Below are 17,505 nucleotides of genomic sequence, written 5' to 3'. Positions count from 1 at the left end.
TTGTTTTCAGGATTGTAACCATTTGTTTATGAAATAAATATAAATATATATATATACATATATATATATATATATATATATATATATACACACACACACACACACACACACACACACACACACACACACACACACACACACACACACACACACACACACACACACATTTTATGGTATTTTTGACATGGAACATTTTTTGGTACTAAATGTGGTCTTTTATCAGTTGCATGAGGGTTTGGTTTTATCACATGGCAAACAGCACACATGAGAAATAGCATATATCAGGCCAAAATACAGGTAAATTGACATATCTGGTGTAAAATAATAAAAATTGCAGAAACATATCCAGGACCACGGAATAAAAGCCTGATAATATGGGGTGCATGATTTAACGCTGTAATGACAGTGGGGTGAAGGAAAAAAGTTTAACTGAAACATGATATACACAGTGTATTATAGATATATTATATGATCTGAGGTTGACATTTAAAAGAAAAGGAATGTATGCGATACGCATTAATACAACAGTTGCATGAGGGTTAACATAACATCTTCACTTTCACTCAAGTATGACTTCTGGGTACTTTTTACAAACACAGTATGAGAGACGACTGTCAGACTGTCAAAACAATGGCGCCCTCTGGTGGTGGAATATACCATTACAGTGCATGTCAACACGGAACTTCCTGTTCACAGTGGATGTTTCCTTCAGTGTCCTACTTTTATACCCTGGTGCTCTTCATTAATAACCCTGGAGTCATGCAGTTGTGACTTTGCACCGCACGTTTCCTCTCTAACTCTCTCTAACTCCTGCATTTCCTGCGTAAGCCGCAGACATGAAAAGATGTCCTGAAAACAAAAAAGCATCTTATCTGTAGCTCACACAGCTTCAGGACGTATTGGCGGTAATAACAATAACAATATCTTCACATCTAACGTTGTCACTGCGTCGTTTCCTCTTTCTGTCTCTCTCCCAGCATGCACCTCCTCCTTCACCTCTTTCACTTTCGCTCTTGTAAGTATTCGTTCTGAAAAAAACTGCGTGCAGAAGACGACACAGTAAGTTGAACATTTCTATCATACAGCGCGACAACTGACTGATATTAAGAGTGTGGGATTACTGACGTAACAACAGCCTCGGTTTGGGCCAAATAAGAGTATTTCTCGATTTGGTTTCGTGACTGTAAATGAATGGAAATGTGTGCGACGTCGGAAGTGTCGCACTTCCAGCTCACCTGTCGTGTTTTTAGCATTGTCATCGTCTTATTCACTGTGTGTTGGCGTGCAGGTAGTTTGGTTCACTATCCGTCTATCACTGATTTTTTAGAAGGCAAATGAGACAGATATTAGAATGTGCCACCAACACTGAATACATTTATTCTGAAAGTGTTTGAAAGTGAAAGACTTGTGTCTCCAGGTCCTTCAGGAAATAAAGCTACAGTAAGCCTGATCATAACCGTCTGCTTGTGTGATATTTGTGTTACAGGTGACAGGATTTCCCGCCTTCGTTGTCACCATGTTTGTGGCTCCTCTCCTGCTTTTGCTCTTCGTCCCCTTTCCTCCCTCATCAGGGGCGCAGCTGCCAAACCAAGGCCAAACCAAGAGTGTCCCCATAGCCACCAATGGCCAGCCATTCCCATGGGACCGCATGAGACTCCCCAAAACCGTCTTCCCCCTCCACTACGACCTGACCATCCACCCCAACCTGACCACCCTCGACTTCTCCGGCGTGGCTCGCATCCAGCTGGACGTGCGGGAAGACACCAACACCATTGTTCTCCACGCCAAGCAGATGCAGGTGTCCAACGTGCTGCTCCTGGCACCTGAAGGCGTGAGGCCCCTCCAGGTTCTGGAGTACCCTCAGTTCCACCAGCTCGCCTTGCGGCCGGACTCAGTGCTGACCAAAGGTAGGAGGTATGAAGTTCACCTGGAGTTTGCTGCCAACTTGTCCGACAGCTTCCACGGTTTCTACAAGAGCAGCTACCGCACCAAGAGTGGAGAAGTCCGGTAAGAGCATAAATATGCAGGTGGAAGCACCGCCACCGGGGTTGATTGGAAATGTAGTTTTAAGTGCCTGTAGAAACAGCACTACCCTTTGCAACACATGTATGAGAGACAGGCAATCAGAAATGTTGTTTATAGAACTTGTGCAAACAAATTTGCAATGATAAACAGATTTTAAGATTGCTACATACAGCCGCTTTAATTGTCCTCGGTGTCTTCTTACACCGTGTACATAAGAAAAGATTTATTTCGCTATATTTTATTTACATTTTTAGGGTTCTGGCCTCGACGCAGTTTGAAGCCACCTTTGCTCGTGCAGCCTTCCCCTGTTTTGACGAGCCGGCCTTCAAAGCCAACTTCACCATACGGATTATACGAGAGCCACGTCACATTTCCATATCCAACATGCCTAAGGTACACATTCATGCAGCAATACCAGTTTGCATAAGTACTTAACAAATAAAAACTGGTTGGTGAAATTGAGTTCTGCCTTCAGAAGCGTTAAGATGTTTTAAGAGGTCCTAATTCACTGTACTCTGTTTAATTTACCTCTTTTTTTCCCATTTCTGTCACTTGTGTTCCTCAGTTAAAAACTGTTGAGTTGCCAGGCGGTTTGCTCGAGGATCACTTCGACACCACTGTGAAGATGAGCACTTACCTGCTTGCCTACATCGTGTCTGACTTCGTGTCTGTGAGCAGGACCACCCAGCATGGGGTCAATGTGAGGATGACAACAGATGCTGACCATGCTGTCATTTAGCACTCCTTCTTGCTTTGTGTTTACCCGTCTTATAGTCTTGTGTACTGTATTTTGAGGAGACGGCTTTTGTCTTTATCGTGTTCTTTACTTATTTCCCAACAGATTTCGATCTACGCTGTACCAGAGAAGATTGACCAGACAGCATATGCGCTAGACGCTGCTGTGAAGCTGTTGGACTTCTACGATGACTATTTTGATATTCCCTACCCACTTCCCAAACAGGGTCAGTGGAAATGCATGTTATTGGAGTAGCAATAGCTGCAGCAGTTTGTTTGTAAAAAAAAAGGTTTATGTTGTGATACACATACTTCTACTGAACTCAGAAAAAGAATCAGCACCTTCCTGTGACCTCAATTAAAAATATATATATATATTTAGTTGTGTTTATGTGCTTGCTGTTCTTCCCTGCAGACCTGGCTGCTATTCCTGACTTCCAGTCAGGTGCGATGGAGAATTGGGGGCTGACCACCTACAGAGAGACAGGCCTCCTTTTTGACCCTGACAAGTCCTCAGCTTCAGACAAACTGGGCATCACCAAGGTCATCGCCCATGAGCTCGCTCACCAGGTAGACGCCTTGCATATTTTTAGAAAATCTGATTTATCATTCTGTAGGAGAATAATTGCTTCACTTTTATGGATTCATTATACAAGCTGAGGATAAATGTCAGCATGTGCAGCAGTTACAAATCTGTCACACGCAGAGTCTTTCATGCTGTATTTAACAGGACTAAACTTACACAGATGCATTGGTAATTTAAATTTGTCCATCCAGTGGTTTGGCAACCTGGTGACGATGGAGTGGTGGAACGACCTGTGGCTCAATGAGGGTTTCGCCAAATTCATGGAGTTTATTTCTCTGGACATCACCTACCCGGAGCTGCACGTGGTGAGAGCTGAGCACAGAGAAATGATTTCTATCTTTCTTTGAACATGTCAGTCGGCAGTTAGAGTCTGCTGTGTATCTTTTTCTTTCTTTCTTTTTTTTTTTAATTCATAGTCTCCATCTGCCTCTCCATGTCAAATTCAGATATGTGCTCCCCTAAACAGACTTTCTCTCTGATAGGATGACTTCTTCTTGGGGAAATGTTTCGAGGCCATGGAAGTGGACTCCCTCAGCTCCTCTCACCCAGTCTCCACCCACGTGGAAAACCCCACACAGATCCAGGAGATGTTCGACGACGTGTCTTATGACAAGGTCAGGCTCATTCTGCCAGCAGAGTAGCCATTTGGTGTTGACACACAATATCACACTGATATTGGAAAAAATAAAAAATATTGAGATACTGATACTGATATTGGAACTCTTTGGGCAAACAATCATCTGGGTTCTTTGTATAAAGTAAACTCATATAATGTAACAAACATAATTTTTTTGTTTATTCTGGCACTGGCTGCGTCTTTGGACGAAAGATTATGATTGTGAAAAAGGGTAAACTGTTTGTTGTACCATACTACCAGACTACAGAGCACTTTATTTCCTCAGGCTCCTTAGTTGATCCTCAGCACTCAGCCATTAAAAATAGTTTAGATTTTATGATTTAAACCAGTGACACACATTAAGAATAACTATAATAATCTTCTCGCTGATGTTCTGTTTCAAAACCAGTTAAAAGTTCCTAGTTTTATGTGTATCATCATTTGCATAAATGAGTTATTCTCAAATGTGCAGGCAAACAAAACATAATAACACAGATGGAAGTACTTATTTGGAATTTCTTTAATTTTCTTTTAACCCGCTTGTGTATTTTTTTCAGGGAGCTTGTATTCTGAATATGCTACGAGACTTCCTGACTCCTGAGGCCTTTGAGATCGGCATCATTCGATACCTCAAACGCTACAGCTACCAAAACACTGTCAACAGCCACCTGTGGGAGAGCCTGACTGATGTGAGTGGTTTGTGTGTGTCTGTGTGAGTATTGTTAACTGGTGGAGGGATACACTGTAAGGTTTCGCATTTATATTACAGCTTTAAACAAGTAATGCCTTGTTAAAACTAAGTGCTTTCGGCCAGCTTGCCATCTGGTCAAATTGTCCAGTTTTGTCTCAATACTATATAAGGACAGTGACACATTAATCTTATTTAAAACACTGGTGTTGCCCTATAGACATTTTTCAGGAGACAAGTGAGTTCATTTTACTGCTCATGTGAGCCTGTAGTATCGTTGTAGATGCATCATTCAGGCCCTGCCGTGTTTGAGATGAATGCGCCTGCCTCTGTTGGCACTGTTATAATTCACTGCTGAAATGTATTTGCTGCTTTCCACCAGATCTGCAACTCAGATGATCTGGACGATGGTCGAATGAAACACAAGGAGTTCTGTTCCAAGCGCGACCTCCAGTCTGGAGCCGCTGTACGTTTTCACCCTTCATAGCAACCACGTTAAACATTGCCCCCTCAAACTTCTTGCTTCCTGTCCCTGTTTGTCATGTTAAGTCAATTATTCTGTGTGCAGAAATGGTACTCTGGCGATGAGCTGGACGTCAGGGCCATCATGGACACGTGGACGCTGCAGGAAGGGTTCCCGCTGGTCACTGTGGAGGTCAGAGGTCGCGAGGTCAGGCTCAGTCAGGAGCGCTACCTGAAGACAGACGACCCCTCCCTCATTGAAGGGTAAAGTGTCGGATAGAGAATGTCACGGCAGCAAACACAAGTGTACAGCGTCAGTCACTGCAGGAGTCTCTTTTCCTGCATCAAACCAGAGTGTCATTTTCACTCGCTTGATGGTTTAATCCTGAATAGTTGGATAACTGATTGTTTTCATCATTGTGTGTTGATAGATTCCTCTGGCAGATCCCCCTGACCTACATGACCAGTGCTTCCAGCACTATCCACCGCTTCCTTCTTAAGACAAAGACTGGTGAGTGGGGATGAAGCTTACTTTTAGATATGTTATGCTATGTTTATATCCTTTTATCCACATTTCATACATGAAAATGTCGATCCTACTTCACGTCAGAGCTTGTCTTTACTCCTCCAACATGCAGACGTCCTGTACCTGCCAGAGGAGGTGGATTGGGTGAAGTTCAACGTGGACATGAGCGGCTACTACATGGTCCACTATGCAGGCGAGGGGTGGAACTCCATTATCAAAGTGCTGCAACACAACCACACAGCCCTGACCAGCAACGACCGTGCCAGCCTCATCCAAAACGTCTTCCAGCTGGTCAGGTCGGTTCAAAGATCCGTTGCCCTGTAGTTTTTAACCCATCTAAATGCAAAATAGATGAAATGATAATGTTAATTTCGAAACCCTGTGTTGTGTTTTTGTTGCAGTGTAGGGAAGGTGAGGCTGGACACGGCTCTGGAGCTGTCTCTGTATCTGTCCAAAGAGACGGAGATCATGGCTGTGACGCAGGGCTTTGGAGAGCTTGTACCTCTCTACAAACTGATGGAAAAAAGAGACATGGCTGCTTTGGAGAACCAGATGAAGGTTAGCGAAGGCAACGTGCATGTCATGTCACAAAACATACAAACTATCTTATGGATAGTGTTGAAGAATGTGTATGGTGTCAGCCAAGTGAACGTGCACAAGACAAACTAAAACGGAGACCTGCTCATTAAAAAAACTGCTCCGTATTGCTACTAGAGACCAAAAACTCCTGAATCATGCTTCCCTGCACAAATACTGAAAAATCTTGAAAAACAACGGACCATGCACATGTTGTTTAAGCAAAGTGCTCCTTGTCGCTTCTGGTTACAAACAGAATAAAATTCCTTTCTGGCATTGAACCTGAAAACAACAAGTTGAAACTCATAATAAAAAATGTTTTAACAGTTTATCACTAATTGCCTCATTTAAAAAATATTCATAAAATCTACGGTCTAGATTGGAACTGGTGTCTAATTGACAACCCCTCCAGCCCTGATTGAGACTGACTGCATGTGTTTCTCAGGGCTACATTGTGGAACTGTTCCGGGGACTGATTGATCGGCAGGAGTGGACTGACTCTGGATCAGTGTCAGAGCGAGTGCTGAGGAGCTACCTGCTGCTCTTCGGCTGCGTCAGGAACTACCCTCCCTGTGTAGCCAAAGCCACACAGCTTTTTAACCAGTGGAAGGACTCTGATGGCACCATGAGGTCAGGGGTCATTGTCCTAAAAGAGCACACCAACTGTCTCCTACAGATAATTGTTCTCAAGTCTTTACAAATAACTGTCTGTTGTCATAACTGAACTGTCAGTGTTGAAAAGAACTTGTTTTTTCAAGCTTTCTGAGAGTTGTTACTGAACTCTATGCCTTCTCTCTTTTCAGCCTCCCTGTTGACATCACCATGGCTGTGTTTGTGATTGGAGCTCGAACACCAGAGGGGTGGGACTTCCTGTTTGAGAAGTACCGACACTCGTTCCAAATGTCTGTGAAAAGCCGCCTGAAAAGTGCGATGGGCGTCACCCCGCTGAAGGACAAGCTTAAATGGTGGGTACATTATATTACACCCTTTCTTTTTATGCTCTCTGTCTCCCTGTTCTCCGCTCTCTCCCACTGATTTCTTCATTTCCATTTCTTGTTTCCCTTTCATTATCCTCTTTCCTCTTGCTCTCCCCTTTATCCTCTATTCATGTCTGCAGGATGATGGAGCAGAGCCTCAGTGGTGAGATAATGAAGACTCAGGACCTCCCAGATGTCGTCGTCGCTGTCAGCCGGAACCCACATGGCTACAAACTGGCCTGGGACTTCCTCCGAGCCAACTGGCACACCATGATCAAGAAGTCAGTCAGCACTGGCATGCAAATGCTGCATATACATACTCTTATTTTTAAACGTATTGTGTTTACAAAATGTGCTTTTTTAGCTTGTAATCTTACAAGAGAGACTCAAAATTGGTTCCTTTAAGCTTCAAAAAGCATCAGTAACATAACTGCCAAGCTCACTTTGATTTCAGATTTGACTTGGGCTCTCACACCATATCATACCTGGTGAACGGCGTGACCAACCAGTATTCTACCAGGGAGATGTTAGATGAGGTAGGCAAGGCCGCGTGTCCATTTTTCACCACCATTTTGGGCTTAAATACTTATGTCTGTGTTTTCCTGTTGCCTCCAGAACCTGGCTTATTATTTTAAATTCATCTTAATATATTATGTATGTTAATACGTGTAATTCCACTCTTGGGCCCATGTCCCACACAGTGTCCTTGTCTCCTATGTTTAATTAAACATGGTATAATTTAACTTTGTTTAAAACCAATCCTTATACTGGTATAGTGGTTTGTAGAAAAAAAATGCAATTTTTAAATCCACCTACTCTGTACTCAGGTGAAAAGCTTCTTTGGCTCCCTGACCGAGGAGACAGGCTCAGAGTTGAGGTGTATCCGGCAGACCTACGAGACCATCGAGGATAACATCCGCTGGATGGACACCAACCTTCCTCTGCTGCAGGCCTGGCTAGACAAACGCAGCCGCAGAGCCGTGCATGAAGATTTATAACTCCAGCGGAAACAAAAACATCTGGAATGGACAATTATGTCCATTATTGAGATGGATACAGCAAGAGGTGTGGGTATGAGGCAACTTTGATTTTAACACCTATGACTCCTGACTAGCAAAACTACCAAAGAAGCAAACAAAAACGTTTGGGCCTTGTGTAATCTCAATGCACATTATCAATCACCCACACCTGACCGACCTGATTTAGCACTTGCGTATCAACACTTGACTTGTTTATACGCAAGGGCTATGTTGACTTGAATAACAATGACTGTGCTACATCTGTAAACTACAGCTGAGTGCTTTTCACTGGGGGTGTTTCTCAGGTTTTTAAAAAGAGATCGAAGCAATCATAGATTTCCTTAAATAACTCCCACATGGCAGAAGTTTGAGGATGTTTTTCCCCACTTGACCATTTGTGCTCAACGCTGTTTGTTGCGTTGGTTTTTTGATGTGTGTGTGTGTTTGCATGAAGTGAAGTGGGTACGTGTGAGTTTTTAACTAAAGGTTCAAGATGTTCAACGATGAGTGGAGTGTTTCCTATGTGAAATTTGTGAGATTTTATTCATGCTGCATTTTCACTGCGGAGAACAACATAGATATTGTAGGGTGTTGTACAATATTAGATTTTTCTCTAAATGTTTAGGTACCAGACTACTCCTTTTCACACGAAAAACTAAACAAACAAAAAAAGATTCCGTCAAGAGGAAGAAGCCTGATAGCGTCAGGCCTTCAATGAACTGCAAAATGTGGGTTATCTACAGCAGCTACATCTGAAAGTTTTCTGAAACTATTGCTTTCTACAAAAGTTACCCTAATGCACTTGAGTTATAATTGACTTGAATGTGCTGGAAATTCAACATCCCTGATGACTGTTTTGCACTATTTGCCTGAGTTTCCAAATGTTGGAAACATGAATATGAATTCTGACATCATTGCTCCTTCTTGGTAGCATTCTTAACTTTATCTTACTTCTCATATAGATGAGAAAGAAAGTGATCTATCAGGATTTGTGTTGTTACAGAAAAGTCTTTGGTTTATTCAACTCATAAACGCTTTATGCCATTGAAAATCCCTCTTTAGGACGACAGCATTCAGAGCAATGTTGTTGTATCTGTAAGGAGAGTATCGGGTTGTTTTATTAAACATCGGACTAATAAAGTTTAATTTGACTTTTCACATTTTTTACCGTCTTCTATTGTTTGTGTTCTGGTGATATTGTTAATCCTTGCTTGATAACCCCTGGGAGTGGATGAAACCTTTGTACCCTTTCACTCTGATCAGCAGGTCTACACCCAGCCAGCAGTAAAGATTACATTTCCTGGTTTGTGGGGTAATGTTGCAATCATTTGGTTGACCTGCGGTTCTGTTCGGTCACACAGACATTCATACGTAACATCAAACTTGAACCAGTGGCCAAACCACCTGAAGAGTATTTGTCTTTAAAAGGGAAGCCAAGTTTTATACATGAAGATTTGGCAGTCACAACAGTTTCCTTATGTCCTCTGGTGCTCTGGAGGACATTTCCCAAGTCTGTGAAATTAACCTCTGATGATGTCATTGTGATGTCAACAGGGGTTATCTCAGCTTGGATTAGAAGACAAACAGGGGTGGTGTGTGGAGTTAATGAGACGTGGGGGTTGAGTTCCTTCATGGAAAATGTAGGTTGAAAGGGTACTGGGGCTTGACTCATAGTGTGGACTTAAAATCACAGTGTATCTATTGACTATTCTTTTTTGTAGGATTTTATTTGGATTTCTCAAAATGCAATATACACTTTCACTTCAACAAAGACCCACATTATAAAAAAAATAAATAAAACTAAACTAAACAATAAGATATGACACCAAATGTTTATCCCACAAATCAAACAAACTCAACTCAAGCTCAGTATTTCACATCTGATCAACATAAATTAAATGTATTATATATCAGTAAACATGCACATACAATATATTTATGTTAACTTAAATACTAGGCACAATACAAACCTCTAAATTCTGACCACGCGGTTGATGTCCCATGAAATCTGATCAAACTCTTCCTCCACAACATTTTAGGATGTATTACAAAATGTGTCAGTAGCTGTCTGAGATAAACGCTGTGTCTTCACCTGTCGTTTTGACTCAGGAGCACCAGTATTGACTCTCTGCTCGTGTAAACACTGAGGAACCTCAATAAAGGTGCTCTTGACTTGGCAAACAGGCGTGTAGTCTTCCTTCTCTCTTTTAATGTATTTTAAAGTGTAACCAACTTCATTTTACTCCTCTGCTCTTGTCTCTACGAGGCCCTTTTGGGAAAGGTGGCTGTTACTTTAAATCTTCTAATTCTGCCATAAATTCTACCGATGGACCTTTAGCCCAACCTAGTAAAACACAATGTCCTGCTGATAAAACACATGCATAAATTCATATACGTGAGAATATATATGAAACACATAGCACCTTTCTGCATAAGCTAAACACACAACACACTGCTGACATACAAAAGAATACTGCAATTTATAAAGGGGGTTTGGGGGGCTTATATACTGTACATACTGCGCTTTGCACTCACTTAAACTCTTTTCACACACACACACACACACACACCGCCCCCTCATAAGCACACCCACTGCATTCTGCTCCAGTGATCACCATTGTACACCTGAGGAGAGTCGTCTCTGGACTGAAGGTAAGAGCATGAAGTTGGTCTTTCAGCTTCTCCTTCCTTTTTCTAGTAAAACTTGCAGCTTAATTTATAATCAAACCAAAATTTAATTGAATCAAAGTATCTCAAATGAAGCGAACTGGGATCTGTTTATTTGTTTTGTCAGTGTTTACAGATCGGGGCCCTGTTCCAATGTGCTCGCTGATCGTGTGTGAATTTTTGACTTCACCTTCCTCTCGTGATTTCTGTGGTCTTTTGTTTGCCTGTTTAGTATTGAAAATCTATGCAGCATTTATGAAGTGGTGAAGTATGACCACCTAAAGAACAGATTCAATATCATGTTGAAGACAAACAAAATAATTTAAATGTTCTTACTTAAATAAAAGAAGTCATAAAAGAAGCCAGTCACACTGTAAGAATACTCTGTAGTAGTCGTGCAGTTAAAATTTAACAGAACAGAACTGACCCTTTTATTGTAGTCGTCCTGTATCATAAACTAATATATTATCCAATTATTATGGCTATGAGATTGCTATTAGTGCTGTAGCGGGTGAAGGGAAGTTAATTTTTACTACCAAATTTTATATACATTACTTTTGGCTGTTTAACTATTTTTAATCTGTTAAATGATTTTAATCTGAAAAGAAAATAAAGCTGTCAGATAAAAGGAGTGGGGTAAAATGTGCAAAATTCCATGTGAAGTTAATAACAAATAATAATAATATATAATTTCTTTATATCGCACCTTTCTTAACAAGGTTACAAAGTGCTTGTACAAATAAAATAAAAAACTAAACAGATAAGTTAAATTTAAGATAAGTTGAATTTCATGTAGACCAAGCTGCTACCTTAAGGGTTGAAAAAGGTTGTTCTATAGAGTCTTTGATATGAACAAGCAGTAGATATATACACTCAAGTGAAATACAAGTACGGTACTTGAGTAGATGTTCAACTGACTAAAAGTACATTAGGCAAAAGGGGAAAGGTCAGTTTTTATTGAAAACGATGAACGCTTGCTATCACGAGGCAGGAACCCCTGTAGAGCAGCCGTTACAAGTTGTTAACAGTTACTGCCTTGCACTGTAAAAGTCAGTTCAATTTAGTCTCCCTGCATGACTAATGATGAACAATAGAAACTGTGCCTGCGACACCTTTCAGGGTGTTAATCTGAAGTTTCTCAACCCCCCTTTGAAAGCAATGCATCTCTTAAACTTCGACTTTCAATAAGCCAGGATCAGACCTCCCCTCAGCTTCATGTTTCTGTTTTGTAAAAGGTCTACGTTGCTAAAGAGAAAGAACAATCTTCTCAACCCAGCTGTAAAGTTTTATGTTAAATTGATTTCAGACCACTGATACCGATGCCCCTGACCTTCTTTTACACCATTAGCTAAGGCTGTTGCTCACCTGATTGGTTTCAAAGCATAGTGGAACAAATCTTATCACCAGACCTTTGCGTAATAACACCAACCAGTTCAAGTAGGCTGAATGATTGTAAACCATATAAGGTAACTGCAGGACAAACTGTTTCCCAGTAAGAGTTGGGACAGGCAATTAAACATTCTTGGATCATGGCGTCCTGAGCAAAACATTTATGGGTCCTAAGTTCAAAGTATAATTCCTGGAAGAGATCAAGGAAGAATCAAGTTGTGGTAACTCTAGCTGATAATCATAGAACATTTTTTTTTAGATAAGTAAAGCATGCAATTCATGACAGAATTTAATATGTTGTGATCTTCGTGTTTCCCCTTCAGGTTCATTCTTTGGTTTCTGCATAAGATACATCCATTTTGGTCCATTAAAGGTTATTCACACAGCGCCAAGGATGCCATCTGAGTTCTTTCTAGAGTAAGACATATTTTTTTAATATTTTTTTATATAAGTTTCTTTGGCAATTGATTACAAACAACATTATTTCACATTTTTACCTTTCATTTTAGGGTTGTCTAAAGATGCAGTGATGAGGCGTTTGCACTATTTCAATAGTTAATGGGACTTTCTCAAGAAAAATCACAGATCGACACCCAGGACATTTTTGATACCATGTTTTTTTTTTTTCTTTTCTTTTCTTTTTTTTAAGAGCTTCACAATCACTTTGATGTCACAGTGTCTTGTAATAGGGTGAATGTGGTCTCTGTCTCAGCCTCTCTGCCCCCCGATCACTTGTTTCTGTGCTATGTCAGTTCAGTAATAGGGTAGGATCACAGTGTTACATACATGTTTACTTCAAGACATAACACTGCTATGAGTTTTATTTATAGTTAGCACCTACACTATGTCTGAAGAAATGTCACAGACCTTGGATTTGTGTTTATGATGGTGGTGTTGCACTCAGAAACTGCAGAAAATGCCAAATAGCAAAAAATGCAAATGCAAATCTTTTCTGTTTTGTGGACATTGATCTTACTCCCTCAGTTGGTGGTCTCACAGGTGCAATAGCTGTCTGTTCAGTGGCCTTTACCACAAACAGAGCCTGCACTATTGATTGGGATGACAAAATGTCAAAATGACCATAGAGCATGATATCTACACCAAACACAGACATAAATAACATGTGTTATATATTACTATGCATATAACATACACAGATCAGCTACAACATCCAAACCACCTACTTAATATTGTGCAGGTTCCTCTTGTGCAGCCAACATAGCCCTGATCCATCAAGGCATGGTCATAAGACCTCTGGGAGTATCCTGTTCTGTCTGGCACTGGGACGCTTGCAGTGGGTCCTGTATGTTGGGGGCGTTGGCCTCCATGGATCTAGCACGTCCAACAGATGCTCCATCAGATTGGGATCTGCAGAATTTGGGGGCTGATCAACACCTTAGGCTGTTAAATCTGTATTATCCCTCTAATGACCAAACTGTTGTAACATTACAGTGACAGAAATTTATTTAAACTTATATGGGGTTTGGGAGTGGTTGTGTTGTGCTACTGTCAACACCATCACAGATACAGAGCATGAAAGAGTCCCTCACATCAGCATATTTTACAGGTGTGGTCTCTTAGATCGTAAACAGTAGCAAAGTGTCATTTTCTCCCTGAAACAGTTCATCATTTATCTTTACGAGCACATCTTCATCAATAATGAAGTATCAATGAAACACTACAATACAACCAGGGGAACACAAAATTTAAAACTTGTTAAAATGTGATAGTTACGACTATTCCTGTTGCAATTATGATTATATTATGTGTATGTGTTTCCTACACTCTCTCTAACTACTTTACCCATCTCCATTCCCTTCCAAGGATCTTCCTGGGCATCCTGGGCTTCGGCCTCTCCATCCTGTTTTGCACGACGTTCTGCAGGGCTTGCAGTCGTTTCAGGGAAGAGCAGATAGAGAGGGAGGTGTGGAGGCGCAATGAGCAGGAAGCGCGCCGCAATCCGATCTTTTTCATCCCCTTCCCCCGAAATGGTTCAGAGAGTGAAAACCAATTCAGGGTGCCACGATACAGCGAGGAGGTCCAGGCACCACCACGATACAGCACTGCTGCTTACTGTGGGCCCCCACCTTCCTACAATGAGGTGATTAAAGAACAAAAAACATTATAATGGAAAAACTTTTTTCTTACAACAATAGACTACTAATCTTGTTATAACATTTCACACATTTTCACAACAGATTCATTGAATTGTTATAACATGAAACATTTCATATTATAAGAAGATATTTTTACCTCTTAACAAGATTTTTTTTCCTGTTATAATAAGGTTTTTTCACACATTATCACGTTTCACGTTCAAACAGGATAGACATAAAATGTTTCACATTATAAAATTGTTAACTTCTTATAACAAGACAGGTTTGTGGTAAGTTTGTATGATGTAACAATGTGAAAATATCTAATTTAAAATTTCAATCATTTTGTTAAAACAATTAACTAGACATGTTGTTACATGATACTGATTTGTTTTTCTTTTGTGGCATGGCAGCAGTAGGCTGCCTTACAATACAAAATGAAAACCAGTCAGACCAGGATGCAGCAGATCTTGTCCTATTATCCTTCAGGCAAATTCACAGCAAAAGTAACACATAAAATCTACCTCAGTGTGTATTTGATATTTGAATTCTAACTCTGTTCTTCTTCCTGTGTATTTCAGTTGGGCATTAAGCCTGAGGATCTTCCCCCTGCATACACTGAATTTAACGCTCCTGGGTATCCCAGCACACCGCCACCGCCACCACCACCTCCATCCCCACCACCATTACCTCACACAGACATGGTTCAACCACAAACACGGTCACAACAATAACCCAGGACCATAACACTGCGCCTGTGTTGACGTCATGGACATGTTATGTTTTTGGTCTTGTTTGTTTGCAATTACATCTTTTCATTTTGCAGGGTATCTCAAAAAACACTTTAAAGGTATTTGTGAAATTTATTGTTAATTCAGGTGGGCATGTGAATCCAGTGGTGCCACCGTGTGGCTATTTATGAAGCACATTGTTTTGGTTCATGTCTCCTAAAATATGACGATTGAATGTCGTTCTTGGAGAACTCCTTTTTCCAACGTGTGTTAGTTCCAGCACAGATTTTCCTTTAAATGTTTTCACACCAATTTCTTCACACAAATTATTTTTATAAAATATTGGATTTTTTTTCGTAGGTGAAACAACATAATTGATTTAATGGAATTTCCCTTATCCTTGTATTAAAACTTAAATATTCACAGATAGGATTTAGATAATTGCCAGAAATCACAGACACTATCATTACTCAGGATCAGACTATCAATGTGTGCATTTAAATGCAAATTATGTACATGTATTTATTAAAAATGACATGTTTAGAAGATCCTCCAGCCTCAGGAATGTTTGTGCTCTCTGAGAGCTTTCACATAATATTCAGTTTGTGTAATATATAATGACACACAGGATGTAGCAGTTGTTTTAAGGGACTGAATGATGTATTCATGTTGCATTTAAAACCAACTCTCTGGAAGCCTTGATGGTGACTTGTTTTCAGGATTGAAATTGAATTATACATAATTCATTTTCTTCCTTTCTCTGTTGTTCTTATTTTATTTTTTGGTGACACTAGACACCTATGATGCTTAATTCGAGGGTCTCATTGTATTTAAGTGAAAGCTGAAAGCTGTATTTTAAGGTTAGAGTTGTGCTGTATCTTCAGTCTGTACCAGATGATGTGAAAAGTACAGATAACAAAATACTGTGAACATCCTGCTCTGAAACCAAGAGAGCTGCCTTTTCTGTGTGAGACTTTTATTTAGAACTTTAACTAAACAATGACAACACTGTAAATGTAAAGTGTAAATGAGCAAATCGCACATCAGAATGGTTTAAATCTCAGGACAAGATGTATATGATACATATAGTAGCTGGTCTACTAACAGATATCTGGATAGGATGACAAAAATGTGTGTCACTCCAAAGATATGTCTGTAATATCACACATGGACTAAATGTATCTGCATATATTTAATTTTGTACTATATTTTCCATGTAAATATAAGATGTTTATAATGAGGATATTATCATACGTGGATTTAATGTTTTTCCAATAAACAATAAATACAGCACTGTAACTGATCTCTTTGTTGTGTATTAATATGTATGCATGGGAGCCTTCCTAAAAACCTTACAATAAGCAAAATATCATTGCATTATTGCACAATTTCAATGAGTTGTCCAGCAGAGTCCACTCTTACACCAGAACTGTGACTGACTTCTTCAAGAAACAGTGTTCACTGTTAAATGAGGTTTAGTCAGCCATGAATTCCCAAGATCCTTCTTCTTCTATGTGCAAATTTTTTCATCATTATGTACGTCACAATGTGTTTTTCCTCACTCAGAAAGGCTTTCAAACTATACTGAACCCATTGTATTTGCTCCTATTTCTCACTAGTTGGACTTATTTCTCTCGTTTCTTAAGGAGAAAATGAGTTACAAATCAAAGTAGATAAGTGCCTATAACTCTTCATTTTGAGAGAAGTAAGGCTTTTGTGTTCACAGAAAAAGATGATCTATTATATTAACTCATGAAAAGTGGGACCAAAAACAGAAGTTCTAAGTGCTACATCGAGGCAGTTGGACTTGTTTATGTGTCTTGTTATGTTTTCTCCAGAATCAGCTAACTGGAATGGGGTTTCTGGCTGAAAGGATTCACATGTGGGTGTGAACCCTTACTGATTCATCAAGGTCACGTGTGAACTCTTAGTCGTTAGAGCCACATGTGACTTGTTGACCCATCCTGCATTTATGTGGATCATTAAGGCTAGGTGGGAGCAGGTGTGAATCTGGTTTCTGTGTGTACATTGTTCTCCTAGAAGAAATGTCCTTTCTCCTTCAGGTATAAGTGGACAGCAGAGTCTTGACCTGAGGAGTTGTGCCATTCGCTTATGGAGGGATTATTTTGTTATCCAAATGTAGAAATCTGTGCAGTCCTGGCTCCATAGCACTTACCATGACCTGGATGAATTAGAATCTGCATCAACATGGAAACAGAAGTACGAAGCCCTGGAGGTGACATGGACGTTTTTTTTTTATCTCGCGAGCGCGACTTATTATCTCGCGCGCGCCAGTTACTATCTCGCACGCGCGAGTTACTGTATCTCGTGCGCGCGACTTAGTATCTCGCACGTGCGAGAAATTAATTCAAGCGCATTTTGACGTAATTAAACAGTGCAGTCGGTTAAATG

The 17,505-nt window shown here is 40.3% G+C and overlaps 2 protein-coding genes across 4 annotated transcripts; both read left to right on the top strand.

Moving 5' to 3' along the window:
• Positions 1–684: 684 nt before the first annotated feature.
• erap1b (endoplasmic reticulum aminopeptidase 1b) lies at positions 685–9,368 on the top strand. Of its 3 annotated transcripts, none has more exons than XM_030418098.1 (19): positions 685–1,059; positions 1,487–2,007; positions 2,280–2,418; positions 2,591–2,725; positions 2,867–2,987; positions 3,176–3,330; positions 3,538–3,651; positions 3,829–3,960; positions 4,520–4,651; positions 5,033–5,116; positions 5,219–5,376; positions 5,544–5,623; positions 5,751–5,934; positions 6,040–6,196; positions 6,660–6,844; positions 7,018–7,179; positions 7,332–7,472; positions 7,646–7,727; positions 8,019–8,189. In XM_030418098.1, exons 2-19 carry the CDS (start codon positions 1,517–1,519, stop codon positions 8,187–8,189), a joined length of 2,823 nt encoding a protein of 940 aa, XP_030273958.1. In that variant the 5' UTR covers positions 685–1,059; positions 1,487–1,516. The 3 variants fall into 3 exon arrangements, with proteins under 3 accessions (XP_030273958.1, XP_030273961.1, XP_030273960.1); XM_030418101.1 differs by having other exon boundaries at positions 691–905; XM_030418100.1 differs by lacking the exon at positions 685–1,059 and having other exon boundaries at positions 1,517–2,007; positions 8,019–9,368.
• A 1,327-nt stretch (positions 9,369–10,695) lies between these two features.
• LOC115581027 (WAS/WASL-interacting protein family member 1) lies at positions 10,696–16,396 on the top strand. Its single transcript, XM_030415836.1, has 4 exons — positions 10,696–10,862; positions 12,590–12,683; positions 14,091–14,367; positions 14,944–16,396. The coding sequence occupies exons 2-4, from the start codon at positions 12,661–12,663 to the stop codon at positions 15,094–15,096; spliced, it is 453 nt and encodes a 150-aa protein (XP_030271696.1). The 5' UTR covers positions 10,696–10,862; positions 12,590–12,660; the 3' UTR covers positions 15,097–16,396.
• Positions 16,397–17,505: the final 1,109 nt, after the last annotated feature.

Source organism: Sparus aurata, chromosome 5 (genome assembly GCF_900880675.1).
Source record: "Sparus aurata chromosome 5, fSpaAur1.1, whole genome shotgun sequence".
Classification (NCBI taxonomy): domain Eukaryota; kingdom Metazoa; phylum Chordata; class Actinopteri; order Spariformes; family Sparidae; genus Sparus; species Sparus aurata.
Note: the sequence above shows the minus strand (reverse complement) of the source record. Positions and strands in the feature narration are given on the sequence as shown.

Bases quoted from the DNA above. Each gene is read 5' to 3' on its own strand.
- LOC115581027 (XM_030415836.1), top strand. From the start codon at position 12,661: ATGCCATCTGAGTTCTTTCTAGA. The intron at 12,684-14,090 runs GTAAGACATATT...TTCCCTTCCAAG, and splicing joins CCATCTGAGTTCTTTCTAGA to GATCTTCCTGGGCATCCTGG. The intron at 14,368-14,943 runs GTGATTAAAGAA...TGTGTATTTCAG, and splicing joins CCCCACCTTCCTACAATGAG to TTGGGCATTAAGCCTGAGGA.
- erap1b (XM_030418100.1), top strand. From the start codon at position 1,517: ATGTTTGTGGCTCCTCTCCTGCTTTTGCTCTTCGTCCCCTTTCCTCCC. The intron at 6,845-7,017 runs GTCAGGGGTCAT...CTCTCTTTTCAG, and splicing joins GACTCTGATGGCACCATGAG to CCTCCCTGTTGACATCACCA. The intron at 7,180-7,331 runs GTGGGTACATTA...TCATGTCTGCAG, and splicing joins CTGAAGGACAAGCTTAAATG to GATGATGGAGCAGAGCCTCA.